General features: G+C 43.0%; 1 protein-coding gene across 1 annotated transcript in view; it reads right to left on the bottom strand.

Annotated features, from left to right (window-relative positions):
• The window catches only part of ICE1 (interactor of little elongation complex ELL subunit 1), a 125,154-nt gene that overhangs the window by 52,694 nt on the left and 46,362 nt on the right, over positions 1–26,098 (bottom strand). The window contains exons 12-14 of the mRNA XM_088442295.1: positions 21,513–25,721; positions 20,093–20,261; positions 19,752–19,912 (exon numbers count right to left, since the gene is read on the bottom strand). Of these exons, the coding sequence (XP_088298421.1) occupies positions 19,752–19,912; positions 20,093–20,261; positions 21,513–25,721 (4,539 nt within the window). The remainder of the gene's footprint in view (positions 1–19,751; positions 19,913–20,092; positions 20,262–21,512; positions 25,722–26,098) is intronic.

The raw sequence follows: 26,098 nt of genomic DNA, 5'->3' as shown, positions 1-26,098 counted from the left end.
TGCCACTTCCCTCTTGGCTGCCGGACTTCGTGTGCCTCCTTGATGATTTATGTAGGCCACTGCTGTCACATTGTTGGACTGAACCTGGACAAGCCTGCCCTGAAGAAGGTCCTGCACCAGACTGAGTGCTTTGTGCTCGAAGCTCCAATATATTTATTGGTAGATGACTTTTCTGGTCCGTCCACCTTCCTTGGAAGGTGCGATGACCAGTCACTGCTCCCTATCCTCGCAGACTTGCGTCCGTGATGAGGAGAACCCATTCCGGGATCCATGACAGACGAACCTTGTCCAAATGAGTGGTCTCCAGCCACAAAGCAAGGGAGAGCTGAACCTCTGGTGAGATGTGAATCATCTGATGCTTTATTCAATGATACTGACTATCCCACTGGGCCAAATTCCACAGCTGTAGAGGCCTGGAGTGAAACTGGGCAGAAGGCGCCATGTCGAATGTGGCTACCATGGAGCCCAGTATCTGCATAGCCAAGTGAATTGACATTATTTGCTTGCAAAGTAGATTCTGCTCACGAGACTGTAGTGCTACAATCTTGTCCTCTGGAAGAAGAATCCTCTATCCCAGAGAGTCCAGCAGCGCCCCCAAGTGCACCATCTGCTGAGTTGGTGAAAGAAAATACATTCCAATTGATCACCCAGCCGTGCTCCAGTAGGCAGACAATGGTCATCCGTAGAGGACATTGTAACATCTCCTGAGATTGTGCCAATAGCAGGAGGTCTTCTAGATATGGCAGGATCCTGACTCCTTGTTGTCTGCCGTCATGACTGCCATTATCTTGGTAAATACCTGAGGGACTGTGGCCAGACTGAAGGGTAGAGCCGGAATTGATAATGTTGCTGATCCACCGCAAACCTGAGAAAGGCCTGGTGGGATCTTGCAAATGGACATGCCGATATGCATCTTGTAAGTCCAGTGAGACTTTGAAGTCTCCAGGCTCCATCACCAGCATAATTGACCGTAGAGTTTCCATACGGAATTTGGGCACATGGATGAATCTGTTGAGAGACTAAAGATTCAGGATAGGGCAATGACACTCATTGAATAAAAAATAATTGAGTAATAACCCCTTTCCTGTTGCGTCACAGGAACAGGGACTAGGACTCCTGACTACAGGAGTGCCCCAATAGACTCTCGGTAGGCCGAAGCTCTGACTGGGTCTGCAGGAAGGTTTGTAGCAACAAACCTCTGAGGGGGATGCTTTAGGAATGTGATGGCATAACCCTGAAAGACCAGCTCTCGCACCCAGGCATCTGTAGTTGCCTGCTGCCTGGCCTGGGAAAATTGTAAGTTGGCCTCCAAACTTGACATACTCCAGGGGGAGGCCTGCCCCATCAGACAGTAGGCTTACCATCTGGTTTGGCAGCCGGGCATTTAGTAGAGCAAGATTTTTTGGACTGTTTCTTTGTCCTACCTTGTGGACGAAAGGACTGAGATGACGACTGCCTCCCAGAGGTAGATGTAGATGGCAATTCAGCAGACTTCCATAAACAGTACCTTCCCTGCAAAAGGCAAAGATTTCAGTGCCTTCTTAGACCCTGCGTCCGCCTTCCAGGTCTTTAGCCAAAGGGCTCTTCGGGCTGCAATCGAGTTAGCCGAGACCCAAGAAGCCAGGATGCCTGCGTCAATTCCCACTGCCCCCATATACATAGCTGCTTCCCGCATCTGGCAGAGAAGGGACTGCTGCTCTCTCGTTGGATCAACTATAGTATCCTCCAGAGATTTCATCCATTCCTCCATGATCTTGACCACCCAAGCTACACCCGTAGCTGGTCTAGTAACAGCTCCAGATAGTGAAAACATTGATTTCTAGTGATTATCCAGTTTTCTATCCATAACCTTTTTCACAGAAGATGCTGCAGGAATTGGCAACGTAGCGCTCCTGATTAATCATGTCACATGAGCATCTATCGTTGGGGGAATTTCCCATTTATTACACACTCCTGGTGCAAATGGGTACAGAGTAGGGATGTGCGCCGGACCATTTTTGCCGGATTTGGATTTGGTTCTAATTCGTCATCCGGCTTTGGATTTGGATTTGCCAAACTGCGGTGACTGGCTTTGGATTTGGATTTGGATTTTTTGCCAAAATTGGCAAAAAAAGCTAAAATTACATAAATTGGGCTTTTTTTTCTTCCTAGAGTGTTATTTACCTCAATAACATTAATTTCCAGTCATTTACAGTCAATTTAGACCACCTCACAGCTTAAATTATTGGTTTCACCATTATTGGCCAAAGGTTGCAGTGAGCTGACTGGTGACCAAGCGTCAGAGCAGCGGCGCAGTGGCACAGACACCACAGTTTAAAGCACATCTATGAAACTATGCCACACAGCAGTGGCAGAAATGAAAGGTAGTGCTAGATGGAATTGTCCTTGGGCCCTCCCACCCATCCTTTATGTTGGATCTTAAAAAGGACATGCACACTTTAACAAACAAAGCATTTCAGCGACAGGTACTGCCACTTTGTGGCTGAAGTGCTTGGTTTGTTTGGGCCCCCACAAAAAAATCTTCCAATCTACTAAAGGCAACAGGTCTACAGTGGCATGATGTCACCATCATTGCCATCCTCACCCTCATCAGTGTGTACATCATCCGATTCCTCACACAATATCAGTTCATCCCCGCTGGAATCTACCATTACAGAAGTATCTGTACTGTGACGTGATTGATGGGAAAGGTTTTCCTCGTGAAATTTCCAGTTCATTTTAATGAACATCATTTTTTCTACATTTTGTGGAAGTAGCCTCCTTCGTCGTTCACTCACAAGGTTCCCGGCTGTACTGAAAACTCTCTCCGAGTACACACTGGAGGGTGGGCAGCTTAAATAATGCAAAGCCAGTTTATACAAGGGTCTCCAAATTGCCTTTTTTTTCTTCCAATATTCGAAGGGACTCTGTGACATGTCTACGTGTATGGTGTCCTGAAAATAATCCTCCACCATTCTTTGGATGGTAATCGTATTAGATGGAGTTGCGGTAGAGGTGTCACTGGTGTTGGGCAAATCTTTTAGACCCGACCAGATGTCAAAATGTTGACTTGACTTATCTGCATCACCACTGGGTCTTTTGGAAAAGGTGCATTTTTTTCTGGCTGCTGCTGGAGAAACCGAAGGAGGAGACGTCATCGTAGTGCCATGTGTCACTTCAGCTGCCAACTTGCTCACCAGGAGCGCTTTGGTTCTTTTAAGATCTGGGTCAGTTGTAAAGAAAGACACAGCATATGACTTGAACCTAGGATCAAGAATGGTTGCTAAAATATAATGATCAGATTTCAAGATCTTGGCCACCCGTGGATCCTGGCGAAGCGAACAAAGGACTTGATCTATCAGTCCAGCATACTTTGCGGAATCACTTTGTTTAATATCATCCTTCAATTTCTCCAGCTGCTTTTCCAAAAGCGAAATCAGGGGAATCACCTTACTCAAGCTAGCAGTGTCAGCACTCACTTCACAAGTGGCAACTTCAAATGGTTTGAGCACCTTGCACAAGACAGAAAGTACTCTCCACTGTGCTGGGGTAAGGTACATTCCCCCTCCTCTCCCAATGTCATGGCTTGTCGTATAGCTATGGATGGCTTTTTGCTGCTCCTCCATCCGCTGAAGCATATACAGGGTTGACTTCCACCTCGTTACCACTTCTTGCTTCAGTTGATGGCAGGGCAAATTAAACTGCTCTTGCAGGTGCTGCAATCTCCTGCACGCTGTTGCTGAATGCCGAAAATGTCCCGAAATTTTTCGGGCCACAGACAGCATCTCCTGAACGCCCCTGTCGTTTTTTAAAAAACCCTGCACCACTAAGTTTATTGTGTGAGCAAAACAGGGGATGTGTTGGAATTCACCCAGCTGTAATGCTTTCACTATATTTGTAGCATTGTCAGAAATCACAAATCCTGAGGAGAGTCCAAGTGGGGTAAGCCATGTTTCTATGACATCTCTTAGTTTTTCTAAGAGGTTGTCAGCGGTATGCCTCTTATTGAATCCGGTGATGCACAGAGTTGCCTGCCTCTGAATGAGCTGGTGTTGTTTGTTAGATACTGCTGCTGCTGAAGGCGATTCACCCACCCAGTGGGCTGTCACAGTCATGTAATCTTTAGTTTGTCCACTACCGCTTGTCCACATATCTGTGGTTAAGTGGACAGTGGGTACAATAGCATTTTGCAGACCAATAATTAGGTTCTGTTTAACGTCCTGGTACAGCCGAGGAATGGCTTTTCGGGTAAAATGAAACCGAGATGGAATTTGGTACCGGGGACACATGACCTCAACTAGCTGTGTAAATCCCACTGCATTAATTGAGGATATTGGACGCAGATCTAATATTAGCATAGCTGTCATGGCGTCAGTGATCCGCTGTGCGACAGGGTGAGAGCTGTCATACTTGCTTCCCCTTGCAAGAGATTCTTTAACAGTCAATTGTTTTTTTGGTATACTACTAGTAGTCTTCTTTGTCCACTTCTGGGATGAAGATCCACCAGCAGCAGCAGCAGCAGCAGCAGGCCTAGCGCTCAAAGATTCAGTTTCTTCTGAGGTGTCCTGGAAATTGGAGGAGTCACCGTGACTTAGCACTAACAAATTGGATGTTGTACTACCACTGATCATTCCTGAGGATATTGAGGAGGAAGGTGTTGTCGGCGGAGATTGCAGGTGCTGGGATTTAGTAGAGAGAAGGCATCTAGCTAATGCTGGACTGCTTGTTGTTATTTTTTTTGCAGTAGTTTCTGTTATCAAACACCTGTCATGAGCTCGCTGCAGATGACGTAATAGCGTAGAGGTTCCTAGATGTTTAACGTCCCTACCTCTACTAACTGTGGTCTCACAGAGGCTACAAATGGCTTGACAAACGTTGTCAGGGTAAAAGTAATTCCACACAAAAGATGTGGATTTCTTGGTTCTATGCCCAGGCATGGCAATGGCCTTCTTATCTTGGCCAAGAGCTGCTTCCACTGGTGCCTGACTTATACAAATAATATCCTCATCCTCAACATCCTCATTAGTGCCAGCATCAGCTGCACATATATTCCTCTCATCCTCTTGCAATTCCACGGTGGCATCCTCAATTTCTATGTCCTTGGCAATACTGCTCATCCCCACAACTACAGATGGAAAAGAAACTGTGGAGGGCGGCTTCTCTGAAAGGTCAGGCTTACACATAGAAATGCCACTTGTGGACCCACTTAGACTCTCCTCAGGGATTTCTGACATTTGTGTTTCAAAAAACACAGTTTGTTCGACTGCCTTATTGGTTTTAAATTTTTTCACACTTCTATAGTCTGATTGAAAAGGTCTTTTATCATCACGAGAGGCACAAGATGCCTCACTGACAGCTGCAGAACCACCACTCAGAAATAAAGGGCAAAGCCTGAGTCTTTCCTTGCCGCTACGTGTGGTGAATGGTATGTTGCCAATTTTCTGTTTCTCTGCAAAAGTAGTAGTCTTTAGAGGTTTTTTTTTTGTCTTTACTCCTGTAAAATCTAAATTTTTTGATTTCAGGTTCCCTAAGGTTTTAAAGCCTCTACGCCCTTGAGCATCAGCTTTAGATAAAAGTGATGGACTTCCAGCCGCTGCAATGCTAGCATTTACATGTTGTTTCTGCTCTCCTCTCAGTTCATTCTCGTGATCCATATTACTTTATCACTATGAACTGGAGTCACAGAGCTTGTATACACACAGTGGGCTATGCCCTTTCACGGAGCTTGTATAATAGACACAGTGGGCTATGCCCTGTCACGGAGCTTGTATAATACACTCAGTGGGCTATGCCCTGTCACGGAGCTTGTATAATACTCAGTGGGCTTATGCCCTGTCACGGAGCTTGTATAATACACTCAGTGGGCTATGCCCTGTCACGGAGCTTGTATAATATACACAGTAGGCTATGCCCTGTCACGGAGCTTGTATAATACTCAGTGGGTTTATGCCCTGTCACGGAGCTTGTATAATAGACACAGTGGGCTATGCCCTGTCACGGAGCTTGTATAATACACTCAGTGGGCTATGCCATGTCACGGAGCTTGTATAATAGACACAGTGGGCTATGCCCTGTCACGGAGCTTGTATAATACACTCAGTGGGCTATGCCCTGTCACGGAGCTTGTATAATAGACCCAGTGGGCTATGCCCTGTCACGGAGCTTGTATAATAGACACAGTGGGCTATGCCCTGTCACGGAGCTTGTATAATACTCAGTGGGCTTATGCCCTGTCACGGAGCTTGTATAATAGACACAGTGGGCTATGCCCTGTCACGGAGCTTGTATAATACACTCAGTGGGCTATGCCCTGTCACGGAGCTTGTATAATAGACACAGTGGGCTTATGCCCTGTCACGGAGCTTGTATAATAGACACAGTGGGCTATGCCCTGTCACGGAGCTTGTATAATACACTCAGTGGGCTATGCCCTGTCACGAAGCTTGTATAATACTCAGTGGGCTTATGCCCTGTCACGGAGCTTGTATAATAGACTCAGTGGGCTATGCCCTGTCACGGAGCTTGTATAATAGACACAGTGGGCTTATGCCCTGTCACAGAGCTTGTATAATAGACACAGTGGGCTTATGCCCTGTCACGGAGCTTGTATAATACTCAGTGGGCTTATGCCCTGTCACGGAGCTTGTATAATAGACACAGTGGGCTATGCCCTGTCACGGAGCTTGTATAATACACTCAGTGGGCTATGCCCTGTCACGAAGCTTGTATAATACTCAGTGGGCTTATGCCCTGTCACAAAGCTTGTATAATACTCAGTGGGCTTATGCCCTGTCACGGAGCTTGTATAATAGACACAGTGGGCTTATGCCCTGTCACAGAGCTTGTATAATAGACTCAGTGGGCTTATGCCCTGTCACGGAGCTTGTATAATACACTCAGTGGGCTATGCCCTGTCACGGAGCTTGTATAATACACTCAGTGGGCTATGCCCTGTCACGGAGCTTGTATAATAGACACAGTGGGCTATGCCCTGTCACGGAGCTTGTATAATAGACACAGTGGGCTATGCCCTGTCACGGAGCTTGTATAATACACTCAGTCGGCTATGCCCTGTCACGGAGCTTGTATAATAGACCCAGTGGGCTATGCCCTGTCACGGAGCTTGTATAATAGACCCAGTGGGCTATGCCCTGTCACGGAGCTTGTATAATAGACACAGTGGGCTATGCCCTGTCACGGAGCTTGTATAATACTCAGTGGGCTTATGCCCTGTCACGGAGCTTGTATAATAGACACAGTGGGCTATGCCCTGTCACGGAGCTTGTATAATACACTCAGTGGGCTATGCCCTGTCACGGAGCTTGTATAATACTCAGTGGGCTTATGCCCTGTCACGGAGCTTGTATAATAGACACAGTGGGCTATGCCCTGTCACGGAGCTTGTATAATACACTCAGTGGGCTATGCCCTGTCACGAAGCTTGTATAATACTCAGTGGGCTTATGCCCTGTCACGGAGCTTGTATAATAGACTCAGTGGGCTATGCCCTGTCACGGAGCTTGTATAATAGACACAGTGGGCTTATGCCCTGTCACAGAGCTTGTATAATAGACACAGTGGGCTTATGCCCTGTCACGGAGCTTGTATAATACTCAGTGGGCTTATGCCCTGTCACGGAGCTTGTATAATACACTCAGTGGGCTATGCCCTGTCACGGAGCTTGTAGAATAGACACAGTGGGCTATGCCCTGTCACGGAGCTTGTATAATACTCAGTGGGCTTATGCCCTGTCACGGAGCTTGTATAATACACTCAGTGGGCTATGCCCTGTCACGGAGCTTGTATAATATACACAGTAGGCTATGCCCTGTCACGGAGCTTGTATAATACTCAGTGGGTTTATGCCCTGTCACGGAGCTTGTATAATAGACACAGTGGGCTATGCCCTGTCACGGAGCTTGTATAATACACTCAGTGGGCTATGCCCTGTCACGGAGCTTGTATAATAGACACAGTGGGCTATGCCCTGTCACGGAGCTTGTATAATACACTCAGTGGGCTATGCCCTGTCACGGAGCTTGTATAATAGACCCAGTGGGCTATGCCCTGTCACGGAGCTTGTATAATAGACCCAGTGGGCTATGCCCTGTCACGGAGCTTGTATAATAGACACAGTGGGCTATGCCCTGTCACGGAGCTTGTATAATACTCAGTGGGCTTATGCCCTGTCACTGAGCTTGTATAATAGACACAGTGGGCTATGCCCTGTCACGGAGCTTGTATAATACACTCAGTGGGCTATGCCCTGTCACGGAGCTTGTATAATACTCAGTGGGCTTATGCCCTGTCACGGAGCTTGTATAATAGACACAGTGGGCTATGCCCTGTCACGGAGCTTGTATAATACACTCAGTGGGCTATGCCCTGTCACGGAGCTTGTATAATAGACACAGTGGGCTATGCCCTGTCACAGAGCTTGTATAATACTCAGTGGGCTTATGCCCTGTCACGGAGCTTGTATAATACTCAGTGGGCTTATGCCCTGTCACGGAGCTTGTATAATACACTCAGTGGGCTATGCCCTGTCACGGAGCTTGTATAATATACACAGTAGGCTATGCCCTGTCACGGAGCTTGTATAATACTCAGTGGGTTTATGCCCTGTCACGGAGCTTGTATAATAGACACAGTGGGCTATGCCCTGTCACGGAGCTTGTATAATATACACAGTAGGCTATGCCCTGTCACGGAGCTTGTATAATACTCAGTGGGTTTATGCCCTGTCACGGAGCTTGTATAATAGACACAGTGGGCTATGCCCTGTCACGGAGCTTGTATAATAGACACAGTGGGCTATGCCCTGTCACGGAGCTTGTATAATACTCAGTGGGCTTATGCCCTGTCACGGAGCTTGTATAATACTCAGTGGGCTTATGCCCTGTCACGGAGCTTGTATAATACACTCAGTGGGCTATGCCCTGTCACGGAGCTTGTATAATATACACAGTAGGCTATGCCCTGTCACGGAGCTTGTATAATACTCAGTGGGTTTATGCCCTGTCACGGAGCTTGTATAATAGACACAGTGGGCTATGCCCTGTCACGGAGCTTGTATAATACACTCAGTGGGCTATGCCCTGTCACGGAGCTTGTATAATACTCAGTGGGCTTATGCCCTGTCACGGAGCTTGTATAATACACTCAGTGGGCTTATGCCCTGTCACGGAGCTTGTATAATAGACACAGTGGGCTATGCCCTGTCACAGAGCTTGTATAATAGACACAGTGGGCTATGCCCTGTCAAGGAGCTTGTATAATACACTCAGTGGGCTATGCCCTGTCACGGAGCTTGTATAATACACTCAGTGGGCTATGCCCTGTCACAGAGCTTGTATAATAGACACAGTGGGCTATGCCCTGTCAAGGAGCTTGTATAATACTCAGTGGGCTATGCCCTGTCACGGAGCTTGTATAATACACTCAGTGGGCTATGCCCTGTCAGTTGTCACGGAGCTTGTATAATACAGTGAGTAGTAGAGTACACATACACACAGTGGGCTTATTATGCCCAGTCACGGAGCACACACAAGGGCTTATGCCCAGTAAAGTCACAGAGCACTGCCTACTCTAATCTATCTAACACTAGAACAGACAGCGCACTAGCTAACTACCTAACTACGCGTCACGCGAGAAATGGCGCCGACTGCCGGGCGCCGCGCCTTTTTATTGAGGCCGAACGTCACTCGGCTCTCGCGAGAATCCGACGCCGGACGGGTGACGTTCGGCCTCGAGGTGGAATCCGAGTCAGGCGGGAACACCCGAACTTGCGTTCGGGTGGACTCGGATTCCACCTGTTCGGAGCGGTTCGGATTCCTCAGAATCCGAACCGCTCATCACTAGTACAGAGCGGTTATATTCCTTGTGGCATTAAAATGCTTACTAAGAGTATCCCATGCTTCGGACATGAGATTCGACAGCTGCCCTGACTGAGGAAATTAATTCTTAGTCACTGACTGTCGCCTGAAGATTGGCCCCTTAGATGCCACCGGCACCTCCTCTTCCTCCATATTGAGGACAGACCTGACCACTCTTACTAGAGAGGGAACATCCACCAGGGACTGATGGTCCTCTTTCAGTGAGACAGACCCAGAGCTCTGAGTATCAGTCTGATGAGGAGGTCGAGTCAGACTCGTGAAGCAACACATAACAAGAACCTCTTTTATGCCCCTGCTTTTTTACTACCACCGGTCTATCCACCTGCGGAGAGGCTGAAGTGGCAGTATACTCTGACTAGAGTGAGCAGGCAAATTACCCCAACAGGGATTCATGGGGGGCATACACATAGGATGATGCATATGCTGTGCGTACCCCATAGCATGAGGCGCTGCAGCAGCCGGAGCCTGTACCTCTGTGGCCTTGACTATTAAATAGGACAAAACCTCAGGTGTAATGGCCATCCATGATGACTCTGGTGCTGGTGCAGGTGTACCAGATATATTGGATAGCTGTTCAATCCATACTGGTTTACATCCTGGTCTGATAAGTCTGCCAAACAAGACTTACGGGAATTAAGCACTGGAGACCTCCCATCTTCACCTTTACATTCAGACATGACAATGTATAAATGGTACAAGGTATACAATATAAATGTAATGTGAGACTTTGTATCAATGAGACACCCCACACAACTTCAGAGGGATGAGGAGAAACACAGATAGTTATACCTGACAGTCTTGAAAAAATAGGCAAGGCATAAATATGCATATTTGCTAAAGCAATATGGACTCAGGATCAACTGACCAGCCCCGAAGGGGTAATGGTAGGATATAGAGTGAACTATATGCCAAACCCAAAAGAGAGGTATAAAGAGAGACAGACCAAACCTCTGAGACCACTGCTTCAGTGCACGGATCACTGCTAAACTGCGCGCGTCTCACACACGAGGTGGCCAATTATAGCAAGCCAGACTCGGGAATCCTTAACCGGACGTTTGCGTCTGGGGGGAGGAGCGGCCGAGGGAGCACCTATCTCCCCATGGCTGCGATTTTGATGGCCCGGTACGCTGACATCACGGCAGTAAGACGTTTACTAGTGTGCTCTAGTGCATCTTACCACCCGTCCTCGGCGACAAACGATATGGCCCCGGCCGCCTCCGTGAGGACACATTACACGAGGCCTTCACCAGCAGCAGTCTCCGATGCGTCTGCCAGGTTTGCTGTTGAGGAATGCCCCACTGAGGGGTTGTGATCTTGGGTTTGGAAGAATTCGGGGTGAGGCCTGGATATCAGAATTCCTCATCCACAGATCTTGGACGTTGGCGAGACCTGGTCAATGGTGCGGAGTCTAACCTGCAGGGAGGTGTTCACCAGTGACCCCTCCAAGCGGGATATGGGTTTAGTTGCACCCTACAGGCAGGTAGCGGTCCTTTGACCAGGTATCCAAGATCCGTGGGAATAGAAACTCAAGATATCAATGGCCCAGGGGAAGTTCCTAACTCAGGCACTGTTACACAAGGAGTTTCACCAGTAGATGGTACTTGAGTACTCCAGGAATAGCACACTGACGCACTTTTGCACAACCGGATTGCACTTGAAAGGTACTTTGGAATTGGCACTTGAGAGGTACACTGGAAGTGGCGTGCAGACGCACTTTTGCACCACGGAATGGCACTCGTGGGATACACAGGTAATGGCATGCGGATGCACACAGGCAGAGATGTAAGTGCACTGTTGCTGGAGGTGAAGCACTCAGGCAAAGATGTTATCGCACTGCTGCTCCGGAAGACACTGGTAATTTGTACACAGGCAGGGAAGTTGGTCGCACTGTTGCTCAAAGGAGACACTGGAACTAATGCACAGGCAAAGATGTAATCGCACTGTCGCTCAAAGGAGACACTGGAGACTTGGCACACAGGCAGGGATATTGGTCGCACTGTAGTTCGAGAGAAACACTGGAAAACGAGAAAACAAAAGGAACCTGGAACAAAGACTCTACTAGCACACTAGGGGTGACAATTGTTGCTCAAGCAACTTCCTGTTGCAGGAATAGGTCCTAAATACCCTCAGGCAGCTGGTCATTGGATCCTGAGATCAGCTGGTACACTAGCAGGACTGCCATTGGAGAAAACTGGTCAGGTGAGATGAACCAACATGGCTCCGCCCATGCCTGCTAACACAGGAGTCCGGACGCATGCATGGAAGTCCAACCGGACCCCGGGGAGAATCCTCAGCCATAACCCACCACTGCCACTGACGTCTGAATGCCTCAGAACCTAAAGACACCAGTCCAGCGGTGAGTAAAGGTTGATCCCAGGCCGGATCCTGACAGCGTCTCAAAACCGGAGGCAGGGGACTGCTTCGCGCACGATTCCCCGAAAGGAATCGCTTACCTGCCATCTCCGTGACCCGACCACAGTCCCGGGCCTCAGCGAAAGTCGCTAGCCAAGCCACGCTGAGTCCTGCCGAGTACCTCAGGGCATATAGCGGTGCTGGTGTTTCACCGTCGACGGAGGTAGGAGGAGTCGCGGTGCAAGCGTCTTTCACAGCTGCTGGTACCGCTAAACTCGGAAGTTCGAAAAAAACTTAAGGTAATACATAAAAAGAAAAAAGCCTAGAACTGCCTAGCAGTCCCGCTGTTATAACAGGTGCGTCTTTCCGCGCACCAAACAATAAAACTGAATCCCTGTGGCTGGGGGCGGGGTATATAGGGAGGAGGACCAGTGCATGCTGGGAGCTCCAAAGCTTTGCTGTTTAGTGCATTGGATGAGATTCACCTACATACCCCAAGGTAGATCATATGGACCCTATGGAACCCGAAGAAGAAATAAAAAATAGCAGCTAGTTCCAATATTGGAAATGGTGAACAAATCCACCTAATAGTTTCACCCCTATTGTAAGGAGGCTTTATAAAAAAGAACGCCTCCTTGATTCGGAGCCAGAATCAGTCAGAGGATCCTTCTATGCTGGTTATTATACATTACACAGCAATTTGGATTGCTTTTCAGACTTTGCAGGCAGGCTCGATGGTTGTTTGGAGCCTGGTGTTAAGGGGACTATCCATTAGCAGATAAATTGAACGATATATCGTTCAGTCGTTCAATTTATCTGCTAATGGATAGGCCCTGAACGATGACAGATGCGCACTCCTGCGGCCGATAAATTGTGTCTTTCGTCTCTCCAACATGTTGGTCAAATATCGCTCATCGATGCCAGATATTAGAAATATCTGGCAGTTTATAAGCGGTAAACGACGAACTATATTTTTAATGAAAATTCATAGGAACATAAAAAAAATCCACTCCCTGAATGATGTCATGCAATATCGTTCGTCGTTTGCAAAAATCTGTCATGTACATGACAGATATCTGTCACCGCAGCCCCAGGAATTTTCAAGGGATAATCTTTTGTCTTTCATCGTTAAAGAAAGATCTGCTAATGGATAGGCCCCTTTATGGTGACATCCCTGTCACCTGATGTCTGTTTGGGAGAGAGACACCGCAGTGCTAAGTGGTAAAGGAGTATTATTCACCGGGTAGTCGCCTGTCTATATATCCGATTTGGGTTGCTATCAGTCAGAGATACAGTTAACCCGAAAATTATATATCTGGGACTTGTGGTTCCACAGATCACATGAATCAATAGAGACTGTATCTATTAATTGAGACTGTATTCATTGTTCATTTGACCCTCTTACCGAAATTTCCTAAAGAGGCCTATCATTACCTTTACCAGCATGGTGAATTTCTTATAGGGGAGTATTGAAATATGGTATTTTTATGACTATGCTATTTATTATATTGAATTATATTTAATGATGGCTAATATATTGGTACTAATTTTATAGAATTAAATGGTCTTGATATTTTACTGCCCAGGGTCACTATTCTTTAAGTGCAATTCCACAAGGTTACTTTTTTCTGTTTATATTTTATTAGGTGGAATTGTTCACCAATTACAATATTGGAACAAGCTGCTATTTTTTATTTTTACACACAGGTGTTGTTTTTGGTTACAATATTTGCATATATAATATTAAACACATACAGTCAGGTGCATAAATATTGGGACATTGACAGAATTTTCAGATTTTGGCCTCTATTCACCACCACAATGACTTTGAAATGAAACAAACAAGATGTGCTTTAACTGCAGACTTTCAGATTTAATTTGAGGGTAATTACATCCAAATCAGGTGAACGGTGTAGGAATTACAACGGTTTCTATATGTGCCTCCCACTTTTTAAGGGGCCAAAAGTAATGGGACAAACTAAACAATCCTAAATCTAACTTTCACTTTTTAATACTCTGTTGCAAATCCTTTGCAGGCAATTAAATGCCTGAAGTCTGGAATGCATAGACATCACCAGACGCATCAGGTGAGGGGATTGACTTGGCCATTGCATAACATTCCACTTTTAGCCTTAAAAAAACTCTTTGGTTGCTTTTGCAGTATGCTTCGGATCATTGTCCACCTGCACTGTGAAGCGCTGTCCAATGAGTTCTGAAGCATTTGACTGAATATGAGCATACAATATTGCCCGAAACACTTCAGAATTCATTCTGCTGCTTTTGTCAGCAGTCACATCATCAATAAATACAAGGGAACAAGTTCCATTGGCAGCCATACATGCCCACGCCATGACACTACCACCACCATGCTTCACTGATGAGGTGGAATATTTTGGATTATGAGCAGTTCCTTTCCTTCTCCATACTCTTCTTTTCCCATCACTCTGGTACAAGTTGATCTTTGTCTCATCTGTCCATAGGATGTTGTTCCAGAACTGTAATGGCTTTTTTAGATGTTGTTTGGCAAACTCTAATCTGGTCTTCCTGTTTTTGTGGCTCACCAATGGTTTACATCTTGTGCTGAACCCTCTATATTCACTCTTGTGAAGTCTTCTCTTGATTGTTGACTTTGACACATATACACTTACCTCCTGGAGAGTGTTCTTGATTTCACCAACTGTTGTGAAGGGGTTTTTCTTCACCGGGAAATAATTGTTCTGTCATCCACCACAGTTGTTTTCCATGGTCTTCCGGGTCTTTTGGTGTTGCTGAGCTCTCCAGTGCATTCTTTCTTTTTAAGAATGTTCCAAACAGTTGATTTGGCCACTCCTAATGTTTTCGCTATCTCTCTGATGGGTTTGTTTTGATTTTTTCAACCTAATGATGGCTTGCTTCACTGATAGTGACAGCTCTTTGGATCTCATATTGAGAGTCGACAGCAACTGATTCCAAATGCAAATGTCACACCTAGAATCAACTCCAGACCTTTTACCTGCTTAATTGATAATGAAATAACGAGGGAATAGCTTTTGAGTTGATAGTCCCATTACTTTTGGCCCCTTAAAAAGTGGGAGGCACATAAAGAAACCTTTGTAGTTCCTACACAGTTCACCTGATGTGTTTTTAATGTAATTACCCTCAAATTAAATCTGAATGTCTGCAGTTAAAGCACATCTTGTTTGTTTAATTTCAAAGCCATTGTGGTGGTGAATAGAGGCCAAAATCCCAATATTTATGCACCTGACTGTATATAATGGTCAGCGCCGATGACATTCTGTTCTCCTTTGTGCTTCCTAATTATGACAGCAACTACATCACAGCCTAAGTTTTTTCAACCCTACGTTGGCAAATTTTTCAATTATTTTGCTAGTTATAGTTTCAGCACTGCCATCATTACAGATAACAAAAAAAAAAAATGATTACGGTTAGTTTTGTAAGTTGACAGATATATGTAATGTATATAATTGCTTCAAAACTGAGATATCTTGTTTCATCACACAGAACTCTGAAATAATCTGCTGAATGCAAATGTCTAAGTATTTCACATCTTATTTGTGAAGCCAAGATGTCAAGAACTCTTTGCCATATTCTTTCCAAAGTGTAATTTGCATTCTTTCCAATAACAAGATGCTCTAAGTACGTACAACCCATAGCCTTGCACTGCTCAAGCAATTTTCCGTACAATGTAGTACATGGCAGTTTGTTTTTTGACAACCAACACAGTTCCTAAAGCTCCCACAAAAGCATCTCTCTGTAAGTCAATCAAAACAGCAATTGAACGTACAATTTCTCCTAACCATGTTTCTTCAAGAACACTTTTTTTTTTTTTAAGTTTGAGCACGAATCAGTGTGTAATTTACTTTACTCATGGTTGATTAAAATTAATTTTCAAAGTTCTTTGCACAGAATAGTTACCTAAGTCACTTCCTCTTTTGTGGCTGGTCTTCTTTCCAAAATGTACAGTATACATGTAGAACACATCATTGCATTGATCGTCCCCACAAAAGTTTAGTTCACAATATGCAATAGTAGCAAAACTATGGGTGGGTGTTTAGTTACTATTGCATAGTGTGTACTAAAATGTTCCCAAAATTAGTCTGGTTCACTTGACATGGAATGACCCACTAGCAACCACTGAAATGTTTTAAACCAGTCACTGTTTACATCTGATATACGATGTTTAGAGAAACATTTTTCATGCAAAACATTTATAAGATGACCAGCCTTGTCTGCAATGTCCTTGTTGGAAATATTTGTCTCTGCTGTTGGGTTTGTACTTTCATTTTTCAGAAAGGTAAGATTGTAGTTGTCTGATTTAAATTCTTAAACTGCATACACACACACACACAACGATTTTGATACCAACGATTTTATGAACGATTTTCTGTCAGATTTTTTAAAGTGTAATGAATGATTTTTTTGAACTACAAACTATTTTTGCATATTCCCTTAATGAAAATCGTTGAGTTGGCAAGTCTGCCTGAACTACAAACGTGAATGCGCATGAACAATTATCGTTCATCGTTTAACTCAGAAACTGAACGATTATTTCAAACGATATCGTTTAACGATAATCGTTCAAAAAAAAATCGGTGTTTGTGTATGCAGCTTTACTCATTATGGGACACAAATACATTTGATATTTAACAACTCCCACATACTGCCCAATTACAAAATACATATTTTTAACAGCACCCAGCACCCAGAAATGGCCCAATTGCTTTTTGGACACAATTTTTTATTTTTTTGGTAACAATGCCCAAATACTGGCCAATTGTTTTTTGGACAATTTTTAACAGCACCGGATACTTTGATGGCTACACAGAAGGTACAGTGACAAACAAAATGCTGGATGGACACAGACGGCAGCACTGCTCAGATACTGCCCCACTTGTTAGCTACACAGAAGGCCCAGTAACAAAAACACAGTCATACAGAGAGTGAACTCAGGAGGACAACGCTCTTAACAAGTGAATGCTCCCATTGGCAACCGCGCCCTCCCCTTTATACCAGACGGACCGCTGAGAAATACAGTGTGGGGAGAACACTGCTTCTGATTGTCGATGTCTGAAATAGCGACTAATATCAAACAGGATTTAAGTATGAATGTCATTCATGCAAATGTAGTTAAATATTGCATTGTACATTAGTTACTGGAAATTATATCACAGTGAAATCATGTATCTGGCTAAACAGAATGAGTAGAAAGCTTGGATTAACAGGACAGTCAGCAACGCTTCGTTATTCTCTGTTTGGGAACAATAAAGTTCTGTTGCAAACAAAGAAAAAAATCTATAGCTGCATAGTGAAGTTAAAAAGTGTACTTTGTCCAGATAATGATCTGTGAGTGTAAGTAAGTGACACATAATATGATACTAATAATGTTGGAAGTGGTACAGTACAGGGAATAGGTAAGGAGTATAATAATGTTGGTACAGCAGGGATGAGTATTAGCAGCATTGTGCATTAGTTACTTGAGAATACATGACTGTGAAATCATGTATTGCATTTATTTAATTACCTTATGGTCATATTCTCCAGTAACTAATAAGTTATTAATTACTTGTTGGAAGAAGTGGTTATTTTTTTGAGAAACAAACTTACTCCTCTAAGCATTTTAAGAGTGATTTCTGTATAAAGAAGGTTATGGTATAATATATGAAGCCATTATAATTAATCCATGCTGCCAGTCACCTCCGTCTAGATTGCAATAATTACCCCCACGATGTTGTCAACCACTACACTGCGATAATTACCAATTACCATATGCAGCCGACACTCTTAGACACTACACAGTGATTTAATCAGACCATCCTGCTTTAATAGTTTACATGTATTCCTCTACTATTTCATGCCCTTAAATGATTTGGGCAAAGTTTTCATATTCAAAAATTTTAATAAATTATACATATTTTATGTTCAATCAATCTAAGCAGCCTGAAGATTTATGTGGTGTTCATGAAAATGCCATGTGCTACCATTTTACGACATTAAATTTGTTATTACTAATTAATACACATTTGCCATTTATTAAGGAGTCGGACAGTAGAAAAAAAGAGGAGTCAGAGTCAAAGGCAAGGTGTACCAATTCCACAGACCTGGTTGCAAAGCAGACAACATAGGAAGCCCGAATTAGAAGTCCTGCCATTGACTTGTCCGTGACTGAAAGGCAACAACTGAGACACTTAACTAATTTTATATTTAGACCAGGGGTGCGGAACCTTTTTTCTGCCGAGGGCCATTTTGATATATATAACATTATTTGCAGGCCCGATGCAGGCACACGCCCCCTCCGCGTGATGTCACACGGGGGCGGGGGCACAATCGACAGTGATTACAGCGATACCTGGATCATCCTGAGGATGCTCCGTGGAGCTGTAAGGACATCGGTGTGACCGTCTGAAACGTCCTAAGGACGTTCCAGCCAGCACTGCTGCATAGATTCTGGCTGCAGGGTAGCATTATAGGCACCCTGCTATCCAGATGAGGCTAGCAAAAAAAAAAAAAAGCTCAGAGGGCCAGACCAAATAATTCTGATGAGCCTGAGGTTCCCCATCCCTGATTTAGACCAATCTTCAGTTGGAGCTGGGACAGGTACTTAAGTTTAGTTTTTTTAATCCAGTGCCCAAAAGGCCTTATTGCTGTCACTGGCCAAAGAAGTCAAGTGAAATCAGACACTAGCCTAATATTTATTCTTTTGATACTGCATAGAGATATATCAATATGTGTTTTAGAATTAGGCAAGTTAAATGTAGAATGGGGGAAGGGCAGTCATCAGTATAATAAAACCTACAGATGTGTCCTTATACATTCTTGCTGCAGTCACACCCGTGTGACTCCGGTGTTAGCGCCAGGCGTCTTTTTAGCCTGTAATGTGTGTTAGCCTGAAAAAGCAAATGTGATGCAACTAGGATGCACCAGGAGCCTGTGCTGATTAATTTGTTACGTGACACTTGCATATCTGTGAGCGACTGAGTCTCAATCTGTATACGAAGTGCTACGATGCAGCAGCCGCGGCTTTTTTCCACACCAAGATATACAAGTGTCACATATCAAATTAATCAGCACAGTCTCTTGGTGCATCCTAGTACACTGCATAGTGACTAAGAAGCATTTTCAGGCGAAAGAGACGCCCGGCGCCAAGTCGCATGGAACCTGGCAGCTAACTTATACCAGGCATCGCGTGCCACATGGCGTATTTGGCTACAAGTATGAGGACACATCTATACCTTAAAAGAGCTTATAATAAAAAATGAACACAGGAAACAATACGTTCGGAGTTACTATTGTAGTTATTATGATGGGCTATACTATGGACATTAATAAAACTTTAAAGACAAGTCTTAGATCATTAGGGGTGCTATTCTGTATGAGAAACTGATGCTAATATCCACAAACATACAATACATATCTGAAATAATAGCTTGATCAATGATGACTGCAGGAATGAATGTAGTGGTAAGCAATAATACTATCCACTCAAACTTCTCATGTTCCATATAATACACAACATGATGAACTTACCTTTTCCCAGTTAAGATAAGCACTAAGACATGGGCCAACCTCTTCTTTTGTCAGGCTTTTAAGAACTGCTTGTATTGCCTTACTGATCACTCCATGCAGGGAAAATAGATCATTCCACGAACTGATTATGAACAGGAACAATTTATCAGGCTCTGGGAAATCTAAGAAAGAGCAAGGATTCAATAGTAAATTATACATAAAGTCTTTTAGTCACGCCACCTCTAGGATGCTCATCTTATTACTTTTGGACAATAAGGAGCATATACTGTACACACATACATTCTCTAAAGCTAGACCACGTTAGGTAGGGTTTTGAAAGTTGTCACATAATACAACCTTACCTTCTTTAAGTATACTATAACAGAGAATTCGCGCCCTTTCGATGTCTCCGAGTTGACGACACAATCCCACATAAACTCTGCAAAGAGCCTGGAGACAAGCACCATCCAATGTTCTTTTTCCAGTTTTCAATTTTTTGAAAACCGCATGAAGGAAATGGTCAGCTATATCCTGAATGCACAATACAGAAAACAAAATAAAGTTTCATCAATGACGCATTCAGGTCTTTGCACACATTTATCAAACAAGGATATGACAAGATTAATTTTGCATGCAGAAGTGCTATTATTCAGTCTTAAACTCTGTGATGGTAAAAAAAAACCCCAAGCTTTGGGATAATTTATTCTAATAAAAACAGGACTTTTCAATTATAGTGGTTTTCCAAAAAACCGGTTACCCATCATCAAAACCCCATTGTGCATTATTAATAAGCCCCCTTCATAACGCTGTCATCCAGTACATCATATATCCATTTCAGTTCCCCTCTAATTACTTCAATGCCACTGTGGAGCATAGACCAGTTTGATAAGAGTGCACCCAGATTATGATCAGTTCCCTTATAATAAAAGTTTGTTGCTCTGAAATGCAAAGCAATATGCACAGCAGTTTGTGGCATCAATCAGATGCTAGCGTTGCAGTCGGAGCTGTGCACGCACAACCTTTCCTTTGGGAACTGCATGATACACGGGCACTGGAGAAGGAAAAATGTTCCAATCCATGCAGGACATAACGTCCTAGGAGGATAGGCTCTATGGATTTTCCAGATCTAGGTTTAAAAGCAGCAAAATAATGTTTGTGTACTAAAGCATAAATATTAAAGAATTATTTAGCAAACAAGTGCTCAGTTAATCAAGGAGCTTCAACATTTACTGTAAACCCCCCCCCCCCCCATTTTTATTTGATCAGAAGGCCCATGTTTAAAAGAGGACATTTAATAACAGTGGTGTAATCGATGGCTTTTCACCCGACCACCCATACGCCACCTTTCCAAGCTTTTCCTGGAAATGACTAATCAAAAGTAGTGACTGGTATATAATGAAGACAAGAAAGTGAACTGCCTATTCTGTGGTGACGGACTGCTTCAGGAACTGAACATCTCTTAGTGATCTAAATGTGTCGTTTGTACCACCTAGAACTTTATCTGTATTTTTAACTAAGAAAAAGGTAATGTGGGTAAAGTTCTGTGAGCAAATAGGTTTGAGCAAAAATAAAAAAAATAAAAAAACTCCACAAGAATGCCTGACTGCAAAAGTTGTAATAGTGTTTTGGTTCATCCTGTGTCTGGTTACTTGAATGAGGATTATTATGCACTTGGGTAATCACAATCATGCAACTACCAGCATATATAAATTACAACTTGTTTTTTCCCTTTAAGGAAAGGGCAGTGAAACAGTAACATTTGCTGCACAGCAACAGACTTACTTTTTTGGAGCTGCTGAATTCATAAATCACTTCCTTTTCCTCATTTCTCATGACTGGAACTTTGGGAATGGTTCCTACATGAACATGGCTACGAATTACTGGCAGAAGATCAAAACACAAGTCCTCTACTCTTCTAAGAGCATTTGTTATAATTTCCTCATCAACATTGCCATCTTTCATTACATCTGGACACAACTCACAATAAATAATGTTTTGACAAGACTCATCCAATTTCCCTGCTTCAGAGTTCTTTTTTGCAGGTGTTGTGAAACTGTCTTTGATGTTTTCTGCAAATGGGGATTCGCTGTCTAAACGGAGTCTTTTGGCACTTTTTGGCATTGGGAAAGAATTGGTTGCCCTCTTATTTACTGAGGCACAGTTGCTAGTTGGCTGTTGACTGTCACAAGAGCCTAGTTCGTCTATACAGTGGTTTGCTTTGGAGTTGCTCCCTGTTTTTATAAATGCTGTTGAGGTTGATGTAATAGCTTTAAAGCCAGTTATTTGGCTCACAGGTACAGTTTTGCACTCTCCTGGCAAACTCCGATTTAGCTGAACATTGCCCTTTAAGATGTTCAAAGTCCTGGCCCGTGCAGACAATTCTGGATACATTGTGTCTAGAATTTTGACAGAATTTTCTTGAACATTAGGTGTAGATGTTCCAGTAGCAGAAAGAGGTAATCTTCCAGGTACAGGAACGGCATGCTTTGGGGTTGCAGAACAGAACTGCAAAGGGGAAGACAAAATCCTTTGGTTTGCCTTCTCAACAGGAGAAGGCGTAGTAAATACTGGCGATTTTCGTTTGCGACCATCACATAATGGTGACATTAATGGTGGAAATGGAGTTCCTGGCAAAGGAGAAATTAAGTCATCAAGAGGAGATGGTAATGATGAACGACTTGAAGACGACATCACAGGTGACAAAGGACGCAGACTTCTGGGAGGAGTTGCCAACAAAGGACCCAGTAGAGGTGGCAATGGTGGACCCATTTCTGACCTTACTGTATTAATAGTTTCTGGTGAAACGTCTGTGTTGGTGGATGTGTCAGCATTAGCTAACACAGTTTGTCCCAACTGTGTATTCTGTAGTATGGTTCCTCTGCGAGAAAGTAAATGTGGATGGTTTTCTTTCCTAACAGTTTGAAAATCAAACCCACTATGGTTGGACTTTTTTGGCATATTTGTATGAAGAATTTCTGTTTTCCCTGTATTTACAATTCCTTTACCACGCAAAACTTCTGAGCCAGCACATAACCTTTCTGTATTTGCTTTATGTCCTTTGGTCATAGATATTGCTCTGTGGTCAAAGAAATCATCAGGCCTACTAAAATTCCATATGAGATTTTTACCAGGAACTATTCTTCTGCATTCTTTTCCAACACTATTGCTAATACTTGTTTCCGTGTCATTAATGTCAGATTGAATGTAAGCAGAAACAAGTGGAGGAGATACTTCCTGTTTACGGTCATCGGGGTAACACTCTGTAGGATTTACTTCAGTAGATGGGTCATTCTTTGGAGCTACAGTTAGTCTCTGTACATTCCCTTTCAGTTGAACTACTGAGCTGTCTTTTTCCATTTTAAAAGAATTTAAATAATTTTGAGGAACAAGCTTTGTAGGAACTTGTCCTTCACATTCATCATGGACCAAGGGAGCAACATGTGTATCACCTATTCTGAAGTGTCCATTATCACTACACTTTTTACTATCATTGGAAATAGTTTTGCAAGATTGAGTTCTAGCTGGATTGTTTAAGGCTGTCCGTGAATAGCTGACTTTACGCATTAGACAATCATCTTCTGCTTCGCTACTATCTAAAGAAGCATCATACAGGTCAGTTGTTTCTTTAGTTAATTTTTTTAAGCTGCTACTTGAATCTGAGTGTAAATGATCATGTTGCAATTCTTCCGAAGTGATGTCAGTTATTACTATAGATTGCTTCTCTTTTGAAGGAATAAGGTTTGTATTTGAAAGTAAAGACCGGACAGCACTTTTCTCTTTTAAATCATCAGAATTCAGCTGAATGCCGAAGTCTTTATATGGATCTACTTCTTGAGCGTTAGACAAATTTCTGATTTCAGTTGTGCTTACTTCAGTAAAATAATTTTTTTCAATCTCATTTTCTGGAGACAAATCTAGGCTTGACTGTACTAATGAAGGTTCCTCAGAGCTGGCTATTCTTTTATTTAGATAATGTGATGTGTCATCATTCTCCGCATGGTTGTGTTCTACTTTACTTATGTTGTCACCTTGTTTGTCCTTATCCATTGGTAATTTAATGTTATTGGCAACAACTGACATACTGATGTCATGGCAAAAAGGTTTCTCTAAACAATCAAATATACCTTCAGCCTTAGATGTAGGCATATCTGAGCTGCATTTGTCATTCACGGATGAACATAATGGATCATCAGTACAAAACAGAGAGTAACCACCATTTACATCAGAAGTGCCTGCCGACACGGACTGTGCCTCTGTTGCAGCCGTTTTCTGGTCCACTAGAGAAGTAGACGAGAGTTTAGTGGAACTTGAAACCCCAGAAGACAGTTCTAAAGTCTTTGGTGAAGTCCTTTCATTCTGTTCGTCTGCAGAGCAGGAGTTAGATGCATTGCCCATTTCATATAATTTAATGTCAAGGCACATTTTTGTGTTACATTTGGTTACCAATGGTTTCTCATTTTGGGATAAGTCTTTTTCCATATCATCATCTTTCTTTCTTCCACATGCCAATTCTTCTGATAAAAAGTAAACGCTATCTTTGTTGTTCAAAGATGGAGACAGAATATTTTGTTTATCCAAACGATTTACATTTACTTCATTAACATTCTGATTTGGATTCTCTAAATGATGTTCAAATTGCTGATTAACTAAAGTTGACGTAAACTCCTTTACATCGATACCATTTGTATCACAAACCACTGGGAAATTATTATAAAGCATATGTGCTTCCTGCCCTGATAGCATCTTTGATTGGATTTGTTCTTGTGGCTTCAAAATGGATCCTGGGTAATTATTGTCAGTGTTGGAAATATTTTGCTCAGACATCTCAGTGTGTTTTGTGAAATGCAAAACAGGCAAGCTGCCTAACTGCTCTACAACTTCATCAGTGTCCATAGGTGAACCACTAACAACATTCTCAGAATTAACAGTTTTAGTACAATGTTCCAACTGTTTGAAGTCTGCACAAATTTTATCTTCAAAATGAGACTGACTTGCGTCACCCGTCACATTTTGCTCAACATTAACAATATTTAATTGACTATAATTTTCACTTGAACATTTTTCAGAGTTTATACATGATGAGCTTTCCTGGTCACAGTATGGAACAGTAACACTGGACTTCTCCATGGAAGCTAAGATGTCCTCATTTGCTGTGAAACGGTTATGAACAATGAGGTTTTCAGCTCTGGAATGATCAAATAAACATCCAATAGATTCATGGTCATTAGATACAAATGTAGGGCAGTTATTACTATCTACAGCTAAGTTGATTGGGCCATCTTGCTTGATCAAATTTACTGATGGATTACAAATAACAGACAAAGGAGATGTAGAACTGAAGCCATCTTCGGAAGTCCACATTTTCTGATTTTCCAACTTGTTTGCAAAGTCTCCAGGTTTAAAGTTATCTACAGGGTTTATTTCAGTTGTGGATTCTTCAGGAATATCAGGTTTTTCTAACTTTGACTCATTCAGGTCATCTAAAGTTCCTGGATATATATCAAAGTTTGCCTGAACTAAAGAATGTTCCTCAGAGATGTCTTTTCTGTTACCAGGATCATTTGATGTGCATTTATGATCCATACCGGTGTGTTCAGTCATCACCTCTTTAAATGCAGGCAATGTATTTGCAATATGGCCACAACTTAATTCAGTCTGCAATGTAGTTGAATCTATGTCTTGCCTGTTTGTTACCAATTGTGTAGCTGTGGCAGCGTCATCATTAGAAGTAGAACATGTTGTGATATGACATGTTGTAAAGTCCTCTGTAGCTACTGCAGTGTTACTTTCTTCATTTATGTCAATGTATTGTTTAGTGGCCTTCTCAAGAACATATCCTGTTTGTACATGTGAAAAAGATTTGGCCTGGTCTTGAACAGAAAGTAAGTTATTATCTATGGTTGCAGAGTCAATTGTACTGTTTGCCACAATTTCACTTGCGCCATCGCAGCTCTCAGCATCACTAGAGTCTGTGAATTCTCCAAACACATGCTGGAATACAGAAAAATAGCAAGGTCAAAAGATCTGTTTAACATCTTTCTAAGGATGTCACATTATCAGAGAAAAGAATATATAGAATTACAACCAAACAGACTCAGCATCAGTACAAGTATAGCCCCTTCTTAAGGGAATACAGTTAATCTTCATTAGATAGCCATAAAACTGAAATGTTTACTTATTCTAAATGTGTTGTCCATTATTGTTGAGCTCTATGGGCCTGATTCAGAGATGGATGCTAATGCGATCGCAGCTGCTATTTCGCACGCAACGCAGCAGCGAAAATATGCTAATGTCTGCGAAGATCACCCAAACATAAGGATGACCACTGCTGCCTTCTTACGTGCGAGCGACGCATACCAATGTAAATA

The sequence above is a fragment of the Taudactylus pleione genome, unplaced genomic scaffold (assembly GCF_031769625.1).
Source record: "Taudactylus pleione unplaced genomic scaffold, aTauple2 ptg000309l, whole genome shotgun sequence".
Classification (NCBI taxonomy): domain Eukaryota; kingdom Metazoa; phylum Chordata; class Amphibia; order Anura; family Myobatrachidae; genus Taudactylus; species Taudactylus pleione.
Note: the sequence above shows the minus strand (reverse complement) of the source record. Positions and strands in the feature narration are given on the sequence as shown.